At 41.4% G+C, this 21,984-nt stretch overlaps 1 protein-coding gene across 1 annotated transcript in view; it reads left to right on the plus strand.

The window, feature by feature from the left end:
- The first annotated feature begins 234 nt into the window (after positions 1–234).
- The window catches only part of CHRFAM7A (CHRNA7 (exons 5-10) and FAM7A (exons A-E) fusion), a 44,647-nt gene continuing 22,897 nt past the window's right edge, over positions 235–21,984 (plus strand). The window contains exons 1-2 of the mRNA XM_075159523.1: positions 235–654; positions 1,850–1,989. Coding sequence (XP_075015624.1) covers positions 600–654; positions 1,850–1,989 — 195 coding nt within the window. The 5' untranslated portion in view covers positions 235–599. The remainder of the gene's footprint in view (positions 655–1,849; positions 1,990–21,984) is intronic.

Genomic DNA, 21,984 nt, shown 5'->3' on the forward strand with positions numbered 1-21,984 from the left:
CGCCCCGAGCAGCCTTCGCTTTTCGTGACTCCGTCCCGCGGGCGGGGAGGGCCGGCACCCCGCGCCCCGCCGCAGCCCGGGCCGCTGCGGGAGGGCGTCAGCTGGCAGGGCTCGGGGACAGGCGCCGCGGGAGCGGGGAGGGCTGCGCGGTGCGGGCGGGGTGCGGCTGCCCAGCAGGGGAGGGGGCTGCCCCCGCTCTCGTCTCTATAATGCCGGTGCCGCTCTGCCCAGCGCACCGCATCGCTCCGGCAGCAGCCTGCGAGCGGCTCCACTCCCTCCCCTCCGGCCCGGGGACGCTCAAGGATTAGGGAAGGGAGGGAAACCCGTCAGGCGGAGAGGCAGGACGCGGAGGCGGGCCGTCAGCATTCCTCCGCTCCGCCTGAGCCGGCAGCGCCGTAGGGCGAGCTCCGGTGCGGGCGCAGGAAGGGGCCGAGCTGCCGGAGGTCCCCGGCGCGGCGGCGGCTGCCAGCGGCCCGGATCCGCGGCTCGGCCCGCAGCCCTGCTCGGCGCCTGCCCGTACCGGTCGGGGCTGGCGGGGCTTGGCGGCGAGAGAAGCCGCGGCTGCGGTCACCCTCCCTGGCCGCGCCGGGTCTCCCGGAATGGGCCTCCAGGAGCTGGCGGTGTGGCTGCTCGCGGCGGCGGGGCTTGTGCGCGGTGAGTGAACGCCGTGCTCCCGCGGGCTGCCAGCTGCGGGCAGCGCGACCTCCGCGGGCCGCCGCCGGGAGCCAGGGCGGGATGCGGCAGGGGCGGGCGGGAGCGCAGGGGCAGCTGCCCTGGGTCCTCCGCGGCACGGCGGGTCCCCGGCCCCTCGCCGTCCCCGCCAGCGCTCTCCCCGCGTCGTGCCGCTGCGGCTGGGGGCTGTCCTCCGTCCCGGGCCGCTCTGTGGGCTTGCCAGCGCTGGGAGCTGCCGGGAAGGGACGTGGGAGATGGACAGGGCAATGGGGATGGGGGAGCAAACTCCGTCAAGGCACTTAAATGGGAGCTGCTTCAGGGTAGAGACTGTGGCTTTTTTGGGGAGGGGGAGAGTTCAGGACTAGAAAATAGGGAAGAGGAAGGTCCGTCTGGAGTGGGGACGGGGAGGGCTCCCATCCAGAGGACCTGTTCCTACCCTGGCCCAGATTTCCTTTAATTCTGAAACTGCCTCTGTCCCTGGTCTACTCTGTTCCATCCATGTGGACCTGCTCCCTCTCCCTCCATAGAAAAACGGCAGAATAAAGACCCTCCTTGGATTCGAGGTCTAAAAAGGACAGGAATCCCTGAATATTGTCATGTATATTAATGTAGTGCCTATCATCCCTGCCGGGAACCCTGTACCCCCGCTTTATTCATAGCTGCATGAACAGAGAACAAAGCGGAGAGTAGTTGCCCCAAACAGTTCTCAATCTGAAGCAGTCTGAGCGCAGGATTCAGTCTAACCTGTGGCCATTTTTCTCCCATTGTCTTGCTGATGCCCTCTGCCGTATCTGTGTTAACTGCTTTTCTGGTTATAACTCTGCCAGGTCAAGTGTCAAAATACTGTAGTGTATTTCCTCTTCATCACTTCTTGCTGCTGGACCAAAGGGTGCATATGTTGACAAAGCATCATTAGCATTTCGAATGTATCACTCCTGGCCAGCCAAGAAATTATCAAAGAGGGAATCCCCCTTATAGGCTGGGATGAAAAGAGTGATACATTTGTAATAAGATTTTGTTGTAATAGCTAATGAACTATATGAATTACAGTGGCATTTTTCTGGGAACGCAGCAGGTAAAATAATAGATACATAACAGGAAGAAAAGAGCATATGTCCTAGCTTTACTTTCTGATGTAGAATCCTAATTATTTATCTATCTATTCCTGTGCCCAAAGAGTCCCTGCAAGGAGAGTTCCAAAGGAAGCTTTACAAGGAGCTGCTGAAAAATTACAACCCTCTGGAGCGACCGGTTGCAAATGATTCCCAGCCACTCACTGTCTATTTCACTCTCAGCCTCATGCAGATCATGGATGTGGTGAGTCTGTAACTTCGAGGAAACTATTTCTTTAAAAGGGTGGATTTTTCCTTCCTAGAATGGAGATTTGTGATAGCAAAGGAAGACTGCAAGATATTGGAAAACACAAATAATTCAAGACACAACACCAAATTTTGACTGCCTTTTTAAAGAAGTAAACTTAAAAGTAAAGTTTGCCTCTTTCTTAGATCTCTCGTCAGTATTTCCCAACCTTCTTAGCAGTATGAAATATTTGAAGTGAAGCTCAAACTACATACTTTGCCATTTGAATCCTTAACTGTACTTAGAACCAACAAGAAGTGTAGTCGGAGGGGGGGATATGCAAAACCAAAGTTCTTGATTTCTGGTAGTCACTAAAGAGCTTCTTATTTTTGGAGATGGGGGGGAGAGGAAGGGGGTGTCCTGGCCAAAATCCAAGTTATATTATTTATCTTGTTTACACAAGATTGCTACATTCTATGTGCTTAAATTTTAGCTGCTCTATTTGCAACCACAGTTGTTTGGTATATCAATAGATACTCCTGTGCAGTGCTTGGCAGGCTTGTGAAAGGCACTTGAGTTGTAGCTATACATTCTGTATATCTCTGGTTTTAATTATATTTTTACCTTTAGTAGTAATCATAGAATCATAGAATAGTTTGGGTTGGAAGGGACCTTTAAAGGCCATCTAGTCCAACCTTCCTGCCATGGGCAGGGACATCTTCAACCAGATCAGGTTGCTCAGAGCCCCGTCCAACCTGACCTTGAATGTTTCCAGGGATGGGACATCTACCACCTTTCTGGGCAACCTGTGCCAGTGTGTCACCACCTCATCGTAAAAAATTTCTTCCTTATAGCTGGTCTAAATCTGCCCTCTTTTAGTTTAAAACCATTCCCCCTTGTCCTGTCGCAACAGGCCCTGCTAAAAAGTCTGTCCCCATCTTTCTTATAAGCCCCCTTTAAGTACTGAAAGGCTGCAATAAGGCCTCCCTGAAGCCTTCTCTTCTCCAGGCTGAACAACCCCAGCTTTCTCAGCCTTTCTTCATAGAAGAGGTGTTCCATCCCCCTGATCATTTTTGTGGCCTTCCTGCTCCTCTGGACCCGCTCCAACAGGTCCATGTCTTTCTTGTGCTGAGGGCTCCAGAGCTGGAGACATAGGTGAATATGTTCAGGAAAGCTTAGCCAGTCTGTTCAAGGCCTGTTCAAACTAAGCACCTGAATAAAACTCCATGTTTTAATGTATCTCTGCAGAACTCAGCACAATACATGGTTCTTTAACTGAATCTTAAACCAGGCTTCAAGAAAACCCCTTCCCAACCATGGACTTAAATTTACAAGGCCTTCTTCTGCAGCTCCCTTTTGGGAAATGACCTCCTGCTGCAATATGTGCCTTCTCACAGCTACGGGAGGAACTTTTGCTCTGGTACAGGACAGTACAGTTCCCTTCAAAGGATTTTTGTCCAACTCTTTGTACAACTGTGTGTTTAGGAAACATTTCTCTAGTGCTTGGCTTATTTTGATAACCAGGATAAAAACCCTGATGCTGTGGGGTTTTTGTTGTTTGGTTGGTTTTGTTATTGTTAGCACTATACTACATACTATTTATTTCAGAATTATTTCAGAACAGGAGAGCTTGAAAAAGCACTTTGATCCAAAATGAAACAGGGCTGTAAACAGACCAATTTTTTCCCCGGCTTTCAGAAATTGCACTTCTGGTGTCATTCTATACAGACATATTTGGCCTGAATATGTTAAGCTAACATGTTTTTAAGTATTAACCATGCTGGGAAAGGTTTGTTGTATGGCCAAACCCTCCTAGTGATGACATAGCTTACAGAAGCCTTCTTTACATCATCAAAAAAGTTTCCTGAATAGAATAAGCTGAATGCCCACGAGACTCTTCTCCTACTTAAATTGCATTATCCTATAATATTTCCTTTGCATTTCTCTGAGTTAATAGTGGGGCTCTCTCTTCCCCACACTCCTGACATGGCTATAACCATGACCTTGACTACTGTATGAACAGTTGACTATTGGAGACACAAATGGCTAAAGGCCAGCAGGCAGTCAACTTCACAGAGTTAATTTCTTCTGGAGTTGTCAAGTTTAATTAAAAACCATACAAACTGAAGGGCGAATATCCACAGATCACTAGCCAGTCTGGATATAGTCAATGACTGGTAGTATTGGCTAATATGATTCAAAAGGGAGTTCTTGATCCTATGTGCCTTTCAAAAAAATCCCTTCATATCCCTTCAGTAAGAAGCCACAGTTTTTGTATTGGCAGTTTAGTTACAGCTTATTCTGCTTGCTATAAAACTGACTGCATTTCTTTCTCAGAGATCTGGGATTGACAGGCAAAGAAAGAAACCAACCATGAAGTAAATTAAGCTTCACACTATAAAACAAATGAGTTTTCTTCATTGTCAACAAGAAGCAAATGCTGGTGAGAATGACAGCTACTTACAATAACAATTACTGGTTTAACAAGCTAGAAACAAAATCTGTCACCATCATACTTTCATGTAGTTTATATATTCACTTTAATGGCTTCTCAGCTGATACAGGCTGTACAGGCTGGAATTAGGCCTATCCAGAGCAGATCTGTCAAATCCCTGCCAGAACAGATTGAGCCAGGCTGGATCCTGGCTGCTGCCGTTCCTTACTTGGAGTCTCTTCCATTCCATTCTGACTTTGCTGACAGGAAAGAGGAAACGGTATATGAAACATTTTCCAAATACAGTGGATGTTTCCTACCTTATATTTTTAGTTTAACCCTTTCTTTCTAAAACTGGCAATTATTTCTATTCTATGCTTGCAGATGTGTTTTTCTTTTTATTGGTATTACATGTTAATATGCATGCTAGTATCAGGACTCCGTAATGAGGGACCTGTAAGTGCTGATTGCCCCAACTTAGTTGAGTCCACTAGAAAATAGAGTGAATGAACTGTCTAATGAGAATGCAAGCTGGCATGGTAAATTATACAAAGTGTTGCTAAACAGGGAGGGAAAACAGTGGCAGCATGAGAAAAATGCAGTTTGGGGACACATGAATGAAGAGGAGAGCTAGGAAACTGGGGAGTGCTTAGAGAAGTGGGAATGCATGGTAGACCTGAGAGACAGCAAAGGAGTTCGGAAGAAAAGTGGAATTTAGATGGAAGAGGATGGGGGGCGAAATGGAAAGAAAGAGGTTTGAAAGGAGTGGATTTTAAAAAAGCTTCTGAGTAAAGTTAATGAGAACTTTCAAGAGAGAGATCCTAGGTATCTTTCAGTTTGCTTTATTCCTATATTCCTTAATAGAAAAATGACTGCTCTTAAACCTTTGCAAACAATCTTGCAATTAAATCACCCTGAAGTGAAAACGAAGTGGAGACAGCCAACTGGCCAGAAGTGCTCTTCAAGGACATCTGAGTTATTATAATATCAGAAGATAGAATAAGAGGTTTCTTTTGCTTTTTATAACTATTTGTTTCGATTTTCTTGAAATGAGAAATGCCAAGCAATTTGATGAAAGAAATGAAAAGTAACCTACTTCCTCTCTGATTTGCTGAAATCTTGTTTCAAAACTCCTTGCAGAAAAGCAATGTATATTGAACGAACAGGCTGATGATAAACATCTCTCTGGATCTTAATCAGAAAATGTTTGGAAATATCTGACTTAAGAAAACTAAACAAAATTTAAGAAAAGCACAGAAGGAAGATCTTAGACAAATACTATCTGCATACCTTAGTGGCCGGAGAGGAAGAGGGGTTAATGGATGGTCATAGTTGGTCAAGGTCATAGCTTTAGTACAAGGTCAAAAAAATAAAGAACATGATGTAGAGAAACTACTTATTTTTCTCTATGTCTCACCTCATGGAAACCCCACTACCTGCACAAAAAGCTAGTCTTTGGCCTCTGCCTGTGTTGGCATGGGGTATGAACCTAACTTAGGCATAGGAAAAACTTCCAGCATATTGACAGTGAGAAACAGATTCTTGAAATACGCTGGTATTATATAATTTCCACACTGGATAAAATGACAGCCACCACTTTTTTTTAAACACCCTACACCTTCTAACACCTAACATTTTTATTTTCTCTTGTAACATCCATCCCAATAATAGCATCAGAGGAGAATCCAACCGCTACCTATTGGTTTAGAGCAAACACTAGGAACAGACACAGCAGCAGTACTGTTCCTACTCTGCTACATCTCATGCAGAATAGTGAATGGCATAGAAAAACAAATAGAGTTATCACGAAGGTATTAATTTTGTGCCTAGCCTGACATTTTTGCAATAGATATATTTGTATGTACTGTAAGTTAACACTATTAAGATAAACATATCTGAATGAATTCCATCCCCAAGAGTCAGAAGATGAAATCTTAGAAATTAATGCAAAATGATCATACATTTACACTGCAAATTACTGCTTAGAGACACAGACATGAAGACCTGGAATACACTGAGATACACAGTGGTAGTTCAAACTCAGTGTTTACTATCTAAACAAGTAGAAGAATCCTACAGTATTATTTTAGTTTGGAAGGGGCTTCCAGAGGTCATCTAGTCCACCCTCCTGCTCCCAATATGTCTATCATGTTACTCAGGACTGTGTCCAGTCAAGTACTGAACACTTCCATGGAGAGAGATTCCACAACTTCTGTGGGCAACCTGTTTCACTATTCAACTATCATCATGGTAGACTTGTTTTCCTAACATCTAAGCAGAACTTCCCATGTTCCAACTCGGGAACAACACTAAAAAACACTTCTAGAAAATTGAGGCACCTTTCCTTCTTCAACAAAATTGCATATATGGCATAAAGATACTTTTGGTGAAGTATACCAGATTTCTTGACTATTTGCAGCAATGTATGTATTTTGACTTTAATAAAGCCTTTTTGAATAACATTCTTAGCAGAAAACTAGAGAATAAGGCATTTGTAAACCCACATGGCAGAACTGGTTAGGAAATCTTAGAGTAGTTGTCAACGGTTCACTGTCAAAATAGTGAGATTTAGTTACATGGTGAGATTCCCCAGGAACCTATACTGAGTCAGTGTTTTCATTTCATTTCACCTGGAAGATAGAATAAGTAATATTCTTATTAAATTTGCAGATGACGTAAGTTTGGGAGGGGCTTAGAGAATACTGAGGGCAAAACTAGAATTTAACATTGTCTTGTTGTAAAAGTAGAGTAAAAGGACTGGTTTGACCCAATTTGATGCATGGTTTTTTCAAAGCCTAAATTATGTGAAATTTTGAGTACTATATTTTAAGAAATATTTGGATGCACTGGAAATAATCCATCCGCTGGAGGCTTTGGTTGGATTGAATGAATTTAATTTGATGCCTGAGTGCTTTCTTAACTGGAACCAAAGACCGATCAGTACTGCACCTATGTGAGTGCGGATATTTGTATTATTTTTATCATTCCATCAACTATAATTGTTAGTCACAGTCCAGACTCTCCCTGTGCTAGATGATATGTAAACACAGCTGAAAAGATCATCTTTGTTCCAAAACATTTACAAACTAATTATATTTTGATAGCTTAGATTCTTTTAACATCAGAATCGTTCGTATCATAACTGTTGAAGCGTACAAGACAGTGTTAAGACTAGAAGAATTATTGCATTGGGATCAGACCAATGGCTTTCTGATAGTAATTTTCATTAATATGTCTTATTAGATTTTTCTAAGGAATTTCAGCAATTTTACTCTGCAACTGTTGAAAACATTACTGTGTTCTGGGGCTTTCTGGTTTGAATCTAGAATTTATACCAACTTTCCATGTGGAACTTGGGGCACCATTCTGTGAGTGTCCTAAGCTGATCTCAGCACTCTGCTGCTGAAAGAGATGATCACGCTAACTTCTGGCCTCATGTTGCTACCCCTTTGGCTTGTGCCAGCGCCTCTGGGACTGAGCAGTTAGCTGTAACAATTTTTTGAGTAGTCATTTTTCTAGATGACCTGTACTTAGTTTGAATTTAGATTAGCTTAAACTGCTCACAAACCTCTACCCATAGTTGTTCTTCACTTGAGATCTGTCATATATTTAGCAAAAAACCAAGCTAGTTCCATCTCTCTCTGAGCCAAGTTGCTAAACTTGGGAAAATGCTGGATCAACGCTATCTTAGCTTGTGATTTCTGTAGCAAGACTTACGGTGACAAACATTTTGGTGGGTGTGAATCCGTCCATTTTGGTCAACTCTGATCATAATTTTTTTTTTTTTTCAAACCAGCAGAAGAATCAACATTTAATAATTTATTTAAGAAGTTCAATTTAGTTAGTTATCTACATGAATATTGAAGTTCTTACTTACGTTGCATAACACCACTTAGACAGGAATCTTTCATGGTTCCTCCACACATTTACTAGCTAATTAAATCATTTACTACACAACAATTTTCACTTATTTTCCAGTTTCTCCTGTTTCTTTTTTTAATTTCTAGTTAGGGGAAAGAAAAGTGCTGAATAGTTGTTTGTATGTAGTGAACAGCAGCAGAATCTCAAGAGAAATCCTGTTCCTTTAGGCTGTTCAACTCACTTGTGCAGACCAAAGGAAAAATGAAAGCATGCAAACTTTTTTGTTTATCTGAACTCAGTCAAAGTTTGCTCATCCTACATTGCCCTTGGTTACTTGGATGACTTAGATTTACATATTCAAGGGCTTTCGTCCTTGTTTTGTTTTACACAGTGTAAGTGATACAGTTGACTTCAATGGCTTACATACAGTGCTTAGCAAAGCCCCTGCATAAGAATCTGCAACTCAGTATTTATAATCAAATACCCTGGACCCACTGGGCAAGATAGTAATGCGAAATATCTTGAAATTTTAAAAAGAAAATTATGCTGTCATTCAAAGAAGCAGAACAGCTTCTGTAAAGAAAAGGACTATAAAACAAACATCTCCCCTGCCAAAAAAAAAAAAAAGAAAAAAGAAATTTAAATCTGGAAAGACGAATAAAACAACCAAATAGAGGCTCGTTGAGAAATGGTGCTAAAGAAGTTCCTAAGCTGTTTATCAAACCTCAGCAGCCTCTTTGCAAACAACGGTTGTGGCAGAAGCTCATCAAATCTGCATTATTCTTTTAATTTTTAGCATTCATTTGTGTACATTAGAAAAAGTCTCTCCAAGCTTTATTTCTCTCTCCCTTTGCTGCTTGATCTTTATTCCCTCCATGCTAAAGGGAGAAACTATTTCACTTTCATCTTGCAGCCATTCTACCATGATTTATTCCTGACAGTTTAGAAAACTGAACAGTGCTGCGATATGCTTTCCGGCATCTTTAGTTAGTTAGTTTAATACCTATGAAGGTTACTGGATTATAACAGAAGATAGAGTATTCTGCTTCCCCATGAAATATAAAGCAGAGCTTTTCAAATAACAGTCTAAAATATTCTGATAATTGATCTATTTAAACAAGCAGACAACACCTCTCCCTACCCTACTGTGGTGAGGTACTGATATACTAAGAGAAACTGCAACCTTATTTCTGTGATATTTGTCCATTTTTCCTGTGCTTCTAAATATCTTCTGGCTTTTTTGACTATTTTTTCCTTCAGCATCTTTCTTTTATCTAATCTTCTCAGTGTTAGATCTGGAAAGATATTTTAAACACAGTCTATATTCTCTAGGATGGGAGGGGAAGCAATGAATTTAAACTAATTTAAGGCAGTGCACAGGAAGGAGAAAAGCACTGACTAAAGACTACAAAAAACCTCCTGATAATAGTTAACTGGAGGACATTAGAGATGCTCATTGTACGTGAACATCAGAACTTCTGTTCTGCTTTCTGGTTCCACAGGAGAGGTCTTTGGAATTGTAATACAATTAATATGAGTAAAGCAAAGCAGTTTCTCTAACATTTTTCTCATCCTTTGTGATATAAATAATCAGCACGAATCATAAAAGCTCAGTACTTCATTTCTTTGTTTTCTAACTACTTTGGTATGGATGCCACATTAACTTAAAAAGTGAGTAGACATCTACAGGTGTGCCACTTGTGATGAAGAGGTTTGCATCCTTACTGTGAAAAGTATGATTAAGGTCCTAGAAAATAGATTGTGTTGTGACAGATTGCCATAGAGTACAGGGACCAGAACATAAAGCTTTCACATTTTACACAGGACCTCTTACTAGAACAGCAGAATTTGCAAAGTCACATCACCTAGTAATTATTACTAGTCCTCAGTAATCAGCTAATAAAACAAAATTACAGCACAAGACATAATTTCTGGGAGTCAGGTCTGGCTAACTAATACTTTTTCTTACACAAAGCTTTTAATTCACAGAAGTTTGGGGACTGAAATGAATATACTCCCTGTAATATTCAGAATTGTTCCTCTTTTTTTTCAAGACTATATACAGTTAAAATGACAATATTTCTGTCATATTCATGTACTAGACAACACATCACGTCACTACTTGATACCCAAGTTCATCTCCTTTGTTTTGACCAATATGGATCAGCTTGTTACAGTCTGTGGAAATTTGTATTTGTGGAAATGTTTGAAAGCCCCATATTTTTCTTCAGCAATGTTCTTGTCCTCGGACAGCGCAGCTACACTGATCTGCATCGGTTGAGGATCTGGCTCCATAAAGTACAAGTAAAGTATTAGATCAGCATTGTTAAACCTTCTTTGCCTGTTAAATTACTTCCCTGCTCCCAAGCTCCTGGGAGACCTGCAGGTTCAGTCCCACCGTGGCAAGAGCCGATGCACTCCGTGTGTGCAGCCTAGTCTCTCTGCTTGTCTGCTACGGTTTTTGTGCACACACAGACTAATTACATGCTCTATAAATCGGGTGCTTCTTGGGAAAGCCTGTTTTACTGTGCACGTAAAGATGGGAGTTGAGTTGGTTCTTCCTGGATTTGATTTCCCTCTGACTGCAGTGTCAACGCGCACTGAGGAAGGGATTCAAATGCAGGTGGTTGCCCCTGCTGGACTCATTACTTTTCTGGGAAGGCTTCTGGGAGTGCTGTGAGAAGATGCTGTTGGCTGGATGAATTATCTGGGGAAAAGCAACCCAGACCTAACCATCATGGCCTCTGCCCCGCTCCCGTAGCGTGATCCGTGTGGGTCCACAAGTTGGCAGGAAAAGTGCAGCAGCAATTTCGGGGATGATGGCAAGGGAAGGCAGGAAGTGCTGCTAAAGCAATGCACCTCACCTCTAACATCATCCTGGGGAGCACCTGTATTACCAGAGGAGCTTGGGGACTAGACTAGATTACCAGTTGTGGTTTAACATTTTTAAATGGTAGTCCTGTTGAGCTGTGGCTCCTGAACAATCGAGTAGGTGGTATTCTGTTTCTGTTCTCTGTTTCATTTTAGGGCTGTATTCTCAGACCTGTGCAGATACAGTGCCTGCTTTTCTCTCAAAAAAGCACATGCTATAAAAAGTTTTCAGTAATTTACAAATCAAGTAGTGCTGACAGCCGTTGAACAAAGTATTGTCAATGGGTTGCAAGCAAACATTTTTCTATCTATGAACAGCGTATTAACATAGAAACATTCAAATGTTAATTACTACAAATTTAGATGATACAGATGTGAATTCTTCAGTTTCTCCTGAACTCCTCACCATGTTCGCTTGAATAGACTACTAAACAATCCCAACTGTTCCCAATCTAAATATATCTCTGAGTTACAAAAAAGGAGAAAAAAAAAGGAAGCAGATCTCCCGATGGGTTGGCAGCAGGGAGCATATAGGTACAAGTGCTTGTATAGAAAAAGAAATCTTTTAAAATTCACTTAGAATTTTAATTACTTAAATAATTTTTTTTAATGTGTTAACTAATTTATTTTGAATTTGTAATTTATTCAAAATTAAAAGAATTACTTTCCAAGAATAACCAGAAGAAGCCTGAAGTAAACTTATATTTGGATTTAAGCTTCACTTACGCTTGCATGTCCATGCTCCTTATCTGAAACTAGAATTTGATCTGTAAAAAGGAAAGGCTGTTAACACTGGCTTCAACAACAGCTAAGTGGGAAGTGCTAAGAGCATGGCATGAAGCCATGTTGCTGCTCATTGACAGCAACATAAGAATATGATATTTATCCAGTTCACCTCTCCAAAATCCTCTGGTAGTGATGTGAAGCGATATTTGCATGGCCTATAATCACATCTCCATATTGCTTATATGATCCTCATAGTGGAGTAGCCTGAAGGGAAGACAATCAATAACCATGTGCAGAGTTGGTGGACCCACGCACATGTTTAATTATACAGCACTTCTACTTTGAACTTTTATGGGCTTATTTTCTGTGTTCAGCCATGAGTATTAACACATCCTCATAATTACCCTCACTAACTACACAGTTGTGTCGGTTAAGTATTTGAGAGGAAAGAAGCAGGCCTTTTATCTGCTACACCAATGCTACCAAATGCAAGAATGAAGACAGAAAAAATAATGAGCATTGGTAAGTTTGACTGAACCCCTCACTGAGCTCAAGGAATTCAAATATGCATTTTTACGGATTTTGGAGTGATCACTCCATCTCTGACCCCACCAGGCAGAAATGTTATTTTCATAGGAGACAGTTTGCTCTTTTGTGTTGCAGAAAACACAGCCTGAAGGACTGTGTAGGTGTTCTGACATTTCAGTCATGACGCTTGTTGCATTTGTGAAGAAAGAGACACACAGTTGATTTTCATCAATATATTCCTCTCAGCCAAGCTCACGGTTTCTCAGTACCTTTGTCAGTGATTCTTTACAGGCATTAAAGAGAAGTAGAGACCGTACGGATTTATAGGGAAAGTTGAAAATGAAGACCCTGTAAAAGAGGACTCTCAGACCTGTCCCTCAGAGGATGTAGGGTAAGGAGTAACTAGAATTTCTGTAATGCTGATTCATCCTCTCTTCCCGAGTTACTAAAGTGTCGTTGTAATACTTCTGTGTCAAGAGCTGCAGAGATGTTCAGCAGGATAAGCAATGTATTTTGCACTATACCCTTCTCCAGGGAATTTTTTAATTGCCATGGTGATGTCTGTGCTGTATCCTAGATTGAACAGAGACTCCAAGACATTGAGGATAATGGATTATGTTACATATCACAGGAATTTTGGAGCTACTCCTTCTTGCTTAATTTGCCTACGCTTGGAAAGATGGAGATAAGATAATATAGTTAGAGAGACTGTCTGGGATGAGTAATGGCACTTTGCTAATTGGTCCTCTGAAGCTGGCTTTAACTATGTCCATCTGTAGTGGACAGAGCTATTCCTCATGGTTGTGTCCTAGTCAGATGCCTCTATCTCTGTGGCTCTGGCGTTCCTCAAATGTTCTGCAGTTTCAGCATGTGAGCTGATGCTAAAACATGGACAACATGCTCTGGTCAGGTGTGGAAATTTCTGTTGCTGTTATTCACAAAAATAGGATAGAAGAATGCCAACAGCAGGCTGGTGCTGGAGCTGTGTGCTCTGATCACACGAAGGGAGAGGAAGAGGCAGCTTTGTGTTCAGCTCCTTGTTCTTCCATAACTTTCTCTTCTCTCCTTGAAGAAATCACCCGCTTTCCTTCCACTTTCATTTGCTAAATATACATGCTATAACAGCATTTCCATATGACTTATGAACATTTTGAGGAGAAAGGCTTAATAAAAAGTCAAATATGACTTAAAGTTGATTAGCAAGAATAAAGTTAGAGTCAAATCCTCTGATACAACACTATCCTGGCATTACTGGTACATCCGGGTGTAACAACCTGACCTTTCAACTTCTATGTTTGTTTTGCAGCTAACCTCTAGGCAAATAAATCAAGTTCAAAAGCTTTGATTCCCTCTTGTTTTAACACTGTCTAAGGAGTGGGGCTACGAGGGCTCTATTATTCCGTCTTAGCCTGTGGAATGGTTGGTAGTCCCGAGATCCCAGCATGCGTTCGGAGCTGGGATGCCTATCTGTGTCAGACTGGCAATGATAATCAGCACCTAGACCCAGTATTTAACACTAATTCAGGGTTCAGTCCTCTCAGTGGGAGTCTGCTGTGGAATACAATGGAATCAAGAATTATTTGTAAATAAAGCAACAGAACACAGTTATTACTTTGCATGCTTGCAATAAATTTAACTGCATTTTAAGTTCTATGCTTTATTTAATAATTCAACCGAGTGAAACCTACAGTGAATCATGGGAATTCATAAGACTTGAAAAAATGCAACCTCCCCCTCTTGCTCTTCAGAAGAATATTTTTTTCACACGAGATGTGCTGAAGGATGTCATTAGCTATGCTGTACTCTGCTCATTTCATACGCCCGATCCCTGCTTGTCTTTGCAAAGATGAATGTGTTCAAATCTAAATACAATCTCTTGTTAACAATGATGTACTGAAAAAAAGAGAAAAAAGACTGCTATTACAATTATGTTCCCATGGTAACAGAAATGGTACATCATGAGGCTTTCACACATATATATAATCTCCGCTTCTTTTCTGTGAAACTCAGTGAAAATACATCTCAAGCCCACTGCCAGGACAAAGCCCTGTTGCTCTGTAGTGCTAGTAAGCACAACTGTCAGACCTTGTCAGAGTATAGACGGAACAGAAACACATTCCCACATTTTAAGGAGGCTCCTCACACAGATGCTCTGCCCAGAGTTAAGATGGCTCTTATATGCTCTTTCTCCAGCAGCTTTTCTGCTGTGTAAGACTTGCATCCATCTGGGAAGACCTGAGTACGTTTTGAGCAAACTCCGCCTTTCTTTTAAAGCAAGATAAAGTAGTTGAGGAGAGAGCAAATGCTTCTTGCAAAAGCATGTAAGATTAGTTGGTGTGGAGAAACTACTGGAGTTTTTCAGACTTGCAAAATAGAGCACACACGGCACAATTTAAAAAAAACCCCAAAACCAAACAATTGCCCCTCAGAATTTCACCTGAATTAAGTTAAGCAAAGCAATCAGACTCCTCATCTCACTCCAACCTCAACCTCAACCCAGGTAAAATTCAAATGACATTTTTCTAATTTTTATTTTAAAGAAAAAATTAAGATATTCAAACGGCCAAAAATGAGCATCTACTCCTATCCCAGCAGCACAGAATGCTTTAGTAACATTTTAGCATTTTAACTCTAGAAACCTTTAAAACTTTCACAGAACTTTAGCTGTAAGCAGAAGCATACTTGTCTGTTGTATTCAGGTTTACTTCCTCGCTCTTTTGTCTCTCTCCTTCTTGTGCACCTGAATAGTGCATGGGACAGGTGAACTCCAGGCTGCAATACCCATGCAGAACACATACCTGAAAATCCCCATTTTTTTTAGACTTACACATAGGTCAAGCTCTACAGTCACCAAGTCTGAATTGTAACTGTGGTTAAGCTCATAGCAAACCTTGTATTAAATATGTGCTGGCTCAAGTGTTAAACACAGACCGGAACTGTAGTTAGTCTAGTGCTCAGGGCATCTTTCCACCACTCACACCAGGAGATTTCCTTTCCTCCTCTCCCATTCCCTTCCTCCCAGCTGCTGGATGCTGTTTCTCACCAGTGTTGCCCAGGGACTTGCAGGCCATCCTACTGCAGTTTCCACTACATGAAACCAGGAGCTCACCATAATGGGCTTCACCATGCTTAAAGCTTGTGCCTCTGCATACCCTATCCCAGGACCCCTCTGCACCCAACAGCAGATGCTTGTTTCCATTTGTGGTAACACTCTGCATTATTTCTGCTCTGTTCCTCAGCCTGTCTCTTCTGCTTGTCCTTGTTACTACATGCAGACATCTGGAACTAATGTCAGCAGATCTGGCAGTCTAAGCTGCTACATGTTGAGCTGTATAACTGTGTGCAAAGACTGCACTGCTAAGGATATTTATAGCAGCGCTGAAATCTGTAATGCTGTGTAATAGTTTCGTAGCAGTACTGTAAAGTATCTATTTGGCACTGGTGCATTGTTATTTGTAGCTAGGCACCATTTTCCTTGTGTTTAATTTGCTGAAAATAAGGTGCTTGTAGGTTAGAAGGAAGATTTACAAAGCCATTTTTTAAGAAGCATTTGTTGATTTTCTACTCATTTAATCACATTTATAATTATTCAATAAAAATCCCCAAAACAATTCTGAACAATTTCACATGTCCCTGATGGAAGGGACACACTTACGAACTGTCAAGACAGGCAAATGCTCTACAAATACTAAGTATCATATGCCATAAGAGCAATACCCAAAAGTTAGACCAGTAGAGCATAGCTGGCTAGCTTTAAGTACTGCTGGCACTGTTTTACGCCACAGCCTAGGTAATAAAGAAAACAGCATTACACATATATACATAGGCCAGCCTGGATGTGTGCATTTCAAAGGAAGATGACCTAAGTAGATACTGCTTTGAAATAAATCTTCCATATCTTGAGCTTTAAACATTACATTCTGATTAAGTAAACATTTATGAAGATGGGTTGTATTTTGAAGGTGAGAAGCTGCACAGAATTGAAGTAATAGCAAGATGAGGTCTTGGCTGTCATAGAGCACTGTCTGCTAAAGAGAGGTAGCTTGAGCTGGAATGTTTAGTTTATCCAGCATTATTTCTAGTAAGTGTGGCCCACTCCTTAATTTGTACAAAAAATAGTTCTAGTAAATATGGCCAGACAGAGGAATCACTGGATGTAGCTCATGGTTCTAAAACAAAACAAGAACAATAAATAAATAGAATGAGAATGCAGAGTCAGACCTTAATCCCACCCGTCCCACGCAGGAAACTTCACTGGATTAACAAATCTCTCCTACAGATATTTATAAATTTGTTTATAAAATTGAGCCAATACAGACAACAGTCATTAACCCGAACACTTTGTATGGATGGTTCAACTCTTTCACAGATACTCTTTAGCTGCATTCTCTTTTTCAGTCGTACATTCTAGTGTAAGTTCTTGTTGTTCTGCTGCACTGTTCTCATGATGTGAAAAGGCTGAGTTTTTTAAGTCAAATAATAGGAAACAGAGGAACTGTCACTGCATGGGGGATTGGTACTGCCACTCTGTCCTTCAAGATCATGGAAAGTGCTTAGGACAGCAGGTTGTGTTCGCAGTATGCCAAAGATTTGCCCTGCATTGTTCCTGGCTCAAGATTTAGGGGACTTCAATAAAATTTACTCACTGTATCAAAAATGAAAGTGGGGGCCTGGGGGGGAGTGAGGAGGGGGCCTCCCTACAGGGAAACTGTTTCCCATATAACTCTAACTATTTGAGTTAGTCCCAGAATAGCCATTTATTGGCTTGCTCCTCTTTGAATTTACAGCCTTCTTAAAAAATAAAAACGGATAGTGGCAGCAATCTGTGCCAGTCTGTGTTTTCTCCAGCAACAAAACTCCGCTTTCCCCAGTCAGGAGCAATTCTACAGAGCAGTTCTCTATTTCACAAAGACCTTCAGCATGTAGAGAGTAGGAAGAGCAATTCATATGCCATCCATCACAAATCCAATAAACCTAAGAGCTCAACAGAAAAGAAGTTTTCTTTTCAAATTTCACTTTAATTAACTACTCACATTTTGGTTTGCCTTAAGATTTTAATTCTTTGATTAGAAAAAGCTAGAAGAAATTAATCAAAGATCAAGAAGCACACAAAGTAAGGAAGACATTTTCAGACTGGATTTCAGAGATTTAACTGCAAAACTCACCTTAATGCTACAGGAGATATTTAGCTAAATCCGGAGCACAGCTGCAATACCTTATCCCTAAAGGTCTGAGAGAGCCAGAGAGGGTCTGAGTTGGAAGGTGAGAAAGTCACAGAGTCAGATATCATCCTAGCAGTGAAGGTGCCTCAGGGCTGAATTTGGCTTTGAAGTGGAATGGGGAAGAGAAGAAGGGGTGATGTCCTAAATGCCTTGAACTTTCACTAAGGTCACTAGCAGCATGGAGTGGCTGAGTATAAAATAATGAAGACCAACTTTTGGGAGATTTTTAGCACCAACAGAATCAGGGCAAATGAGCAGCTGACGCAAAGGGAGCTGGCCTAAGGCAAGCACAAGCACAAGGCCAAGTCATGCAGAATTGGCACACCATGCTGGCTGGGCTGTCTAGTAAACCACATCACCTTAAACTCAGTTTAAACAGTTTGCAACAGTTGCTTTAATTTTGAAGGAGTGTTGCTTCCCAGCAGTAGACTGTACCACTACAAGATTAAATCATAGATGTCAGAGCTCTGTTTTTATGTAAGAATCTCAATAATATGGCAAAAGTCAGAACACCAAATATAAATGTGTGTTTAAGTTTGAAGTGGTCTCAAGAAAAATGCAGTGAAACAGTGAAAATTTGTATTTTCCACTTCTGACTTTTTATTGAATCATTTTGCACTTTTTGCATCTATTTTCAAGAAATCATAAATATTCTGTGGCCTGTTCCTGGTGTTGAGCCTCACATGCTGGATCATGGAATATTATTGATATTATTTATGCATTGGTAATGCCTGCTTATACAGCATTTTCTGCATATTTGGAAATATGTGCTGTAAGCTAAGTAAAAAACATTTTGTTATGATAAAAAGGTATATTGCTGACTACTGGAGAAGGGAAGGGTAATTGCACTAACCTATTCCTTTTGTGGTGAAAGGGAAGTCAGGTGGGGAAGAGGCATTAGGAGTTCAAATCTCTTTCATCTCATAATCCTTACACTGCCTTTTTCTTCATCTTTATGTTGCCTAAAAAACCTGTTTCACATTGCCAACTCTCCGTCTAGCTTTTATTCCTATGCAAAACCCCCAAACATTCTTTAATTCCATCCAAATTTGCATTTTTAATTAATCTTGCCTTTTGGCAGGTGCAATGTAGGTGATGCCTTAGGCTTCAGGGGTAATGAATGTGCACCCATTACCGGGCAGCCTGACTACATTCTTCAAGATCAAGACCTGCTGCAGCTACAGCCCTCACCTATGGATGACTAGAGGTAGTCCTTGGCAAGCAGCTGCTGTTTTCATTTCACTGTCCTTTCAGAAGCATTAGGCTGGCTTTTTTAAGTAACTGATTTTTATCCTCCTCCCTGAGATAGCAAAATTCAATTTTGCCTGCACCACTAAGAAGCCTTGAGCCACCTTTAATACAAAAGTTTAGCATTAACCTTCGCGCATGAGGAGAGGATAATTGCAATAGTCCCCCATGTTGACTTAGTGTTATAAAGAATGCGAGGTCACTGTGGTGTTTTCAGGTGGGCTCCAGGTGGGTGAAGCTGGACCCCATGCTGCTCTGGCCTCTCCTGGAGGTTGGCCATCCAGGGTGCTGGTGTGCACCAGCACGATGGGCAGGAATGGAGAAGTCCAGCCCCTTCACTACTCTCTGTAAGTTTTGAGGAGCTCAGATTCATCTTGTCACTATGGCTGCCTGAAGTATGGCCATAGCATCAATCTTTTGTCAACTGGCCGTTTTATGAGTGCTTAACTCGCCCTCCAGCCCGTTCCCTCAGTACTAATCCTATAAGAATTCAGGCTTTTTCACTTCATATAGTTTAGTGAGCTCAATGCATGACGCTAAAAAGGAAGAGGAAGAAAACCCCAAGCTGTGTGAAGCAAAAATTAAACATAACAGGGTTTTAAATGATGTGGGAAAAAAACATCATTAGGTGCTAGTAGTTTGACATTGTGTATCAGAAGATGTTGAGAATGTTTAATGGGCAAGTGCTGAGACAATGAGATAAGAGCTAATGAACTGATTAACCTGCTGGTTTCAGTAGGATGACATTCAAGCAAACAAAAGTGAAAATCTATATAGGGAGTGCCTTATGTGTCTCTCACTGGCTGCCAGCCCATTTTTAACTTCAGACTACAATTATTAGCTTCAGTCTTGCTACGAGGTACCGATCAGGAACCTGGCATTACTGCTATAACACGGGATGTCTTCAAATGTTTCTACAAACTCTTTTATTAAGGTTCATAGGAATTGTAGCCCAGTTCAAAGAGGCATTACTTTTTCTGTAATTTAGGTGAGATTCAACTGTGTAAAAATAAAGAATCTGGATTTGAAGTTCAAGAATTACATCTAATAGATTTTAGTCAGGACATCACTTTATGCAAGTCTTCTGGGAAGTATATGTTTCTTGCTAGGAGCTGCACGTCACTGTCTCCATGCCAGTCTGTAGGCATGCAGGCTAATTTTACTTCTTTTTCCCCCTGCTTTTTGCTGCATAGCTTTTCTAGTGAGGATACTAGATGTGCTGACATCCCTTTGAAAGTCAGCAGATAATGTTCCTTACAAAGTTTGTAATGTCCAGGCTAATGCCCTTCACAAAGCATTGTCAAATTTCCATCTCTTTTATATATTCTCTTGAAACAGGGTAAGGGAAGAATAATGTGAGAATCTGATACTGTGTTTCCAAAGGTGATCAGTCTGATAGACTGTTTAAATTGAAAAGACAGGCAAAACCAGAGACGGGAACTGAAAGAATGGAGACAGTGCAATTCCCTTCAAAAACTTTCAGAAATTGTTACCTCTCCCTTCAAAAATGAATGAAGGACCATTCAAGTCTTCCTGATGTCAGGTACTTTCCCTTCATTAACTACCCTGCCATAAAATAATGTGACAAGCAGTTCAGTAGCAATTTGCCATCTGCCCTCACAGATCGCGACTACAGTTATGAATCAAGTAGACCGAAGTAGCCTCCCACCCACCTCCCACTGCGCGAATGAAACCCAACTCTTCATCAGCTGCGCTACTTGGCCAGCGCTGTCTGAACAGCTGGTAACCTAAAGTAGCTGGTATGGGAAACAAGCACACCAATCCAAACAACATGATATAGTTTCTGGTCTCATTCTCTGACTAATTTTCCCAGCATCTCAGAATAAATTGTGAAGTACGTTTTCTTTGCTCCTTTATAGTAGCAGGAGTTTGTAACAGGAGCTGCCTTGCTTTTGTGTTCAACACTTTTTCTGTAAGTGTTTACAAAATATTGCAAAGTGACAAAATCCGGTGAAGTTCTATGAAGCATTTCAAGCCCACCCATCATTTTATGGGAAGTACTGCACAACTCTGATGAAAAACAGTGTTAATGCAGTTTGCTGTAAAACTTTTATAACAGTGTCAAAAAAACTCTCCTAGCTGGGAGAAACCGTGCAGGATGTCTCCTGCCCCACCTTTCACCAGCTTCACTTGGGAGCATAGAGAGGGACAAACCCTCTAAAATCAGAATCTTTCCTCTAGTGATGGGTGAGTCAATCCAATAATGACTAAAATGTTGGAAGCCATTTGCGCCAACAAACACTATAAAAAAACCACCACTATAAACCAAGTCTTAGCATGCAGCAAAGTTTTTATAGCTGAGGAGCAATGATGGGATTTATGATTCAAACACTGATGGAAACTTAAATATAGTGATCCAAGTGGGAGTTATTTTGTTCAAATACACTCTTTCAGGCTTTAAATGCTTAAAATAACAGAAAGAAACACCAGGAAAACAGCATGGGCCATCTTCGTTTAGGGCTTACCTTCACTGTACAAGTTACTTTTGAGTTAATACTCAGGATACCCTCTTTGAGCTAGGTTTGAGTGAAAGATCACACTTCAGAACAATTCTTGGCTTTCAGAATACGCCTGCAGAGTCTCCTGCAGGCAAACCTGCGATGGCTCTGCCATGTGCCCAGATGCCTGGCAGTGAGGCAGGCAGCTAAATCATTCTGCCAGCAGCACAGCTGGATTAAAAATCTACTGTCCCCCTCAGCTCTGCCAGTTTGACTGCTCAGTGATGGCTCTCTAGCCTGGTTCTGTGATGTGTGCTGGTTGATAGTAGAGCTCCTTTCTGGTACTCCTAAAATAGTTCATCTGACGATGCTGTGGGCTCAGGGTTTCAAAATAAATCCCCGCGGCATATCATTGGCTTAAGCATCAGCTGCACTCCAGCTTTAGTACAATCTTCTCCTGCTACTGAAAAGGGAATTTTTGAAACATCACTAATCTAAGGCTGGTGCCATTCATGTGTAGAAAGAGATCACACTGGGAATAAAATGTGAGTTTAACTCAGAATTTAACCATGCAGGAATACATGCCATTCAGCTAATAGTCCTGAAACAAGCTTCCCACAACATAACGATTTCTGAATTGCTCTGCACCTTTGAGTAGCCAGTT

The sequence above is a fragment of the Calonectris borealis genome, chromosome 11 (assembly GCF_964195595.1).
Source record: "Calonectris borealis chromosome 11, bCalBor7.hap1.2, whole genome shotgun sequence".
In the NCBI taxonomy this organism is placed as follows: domain Eukaryota; kingdom Metazoa; phylum Chordata; class Aves; order Procellariiformes; family Procellariidae; genus Calonectris; species Calonectris borealis.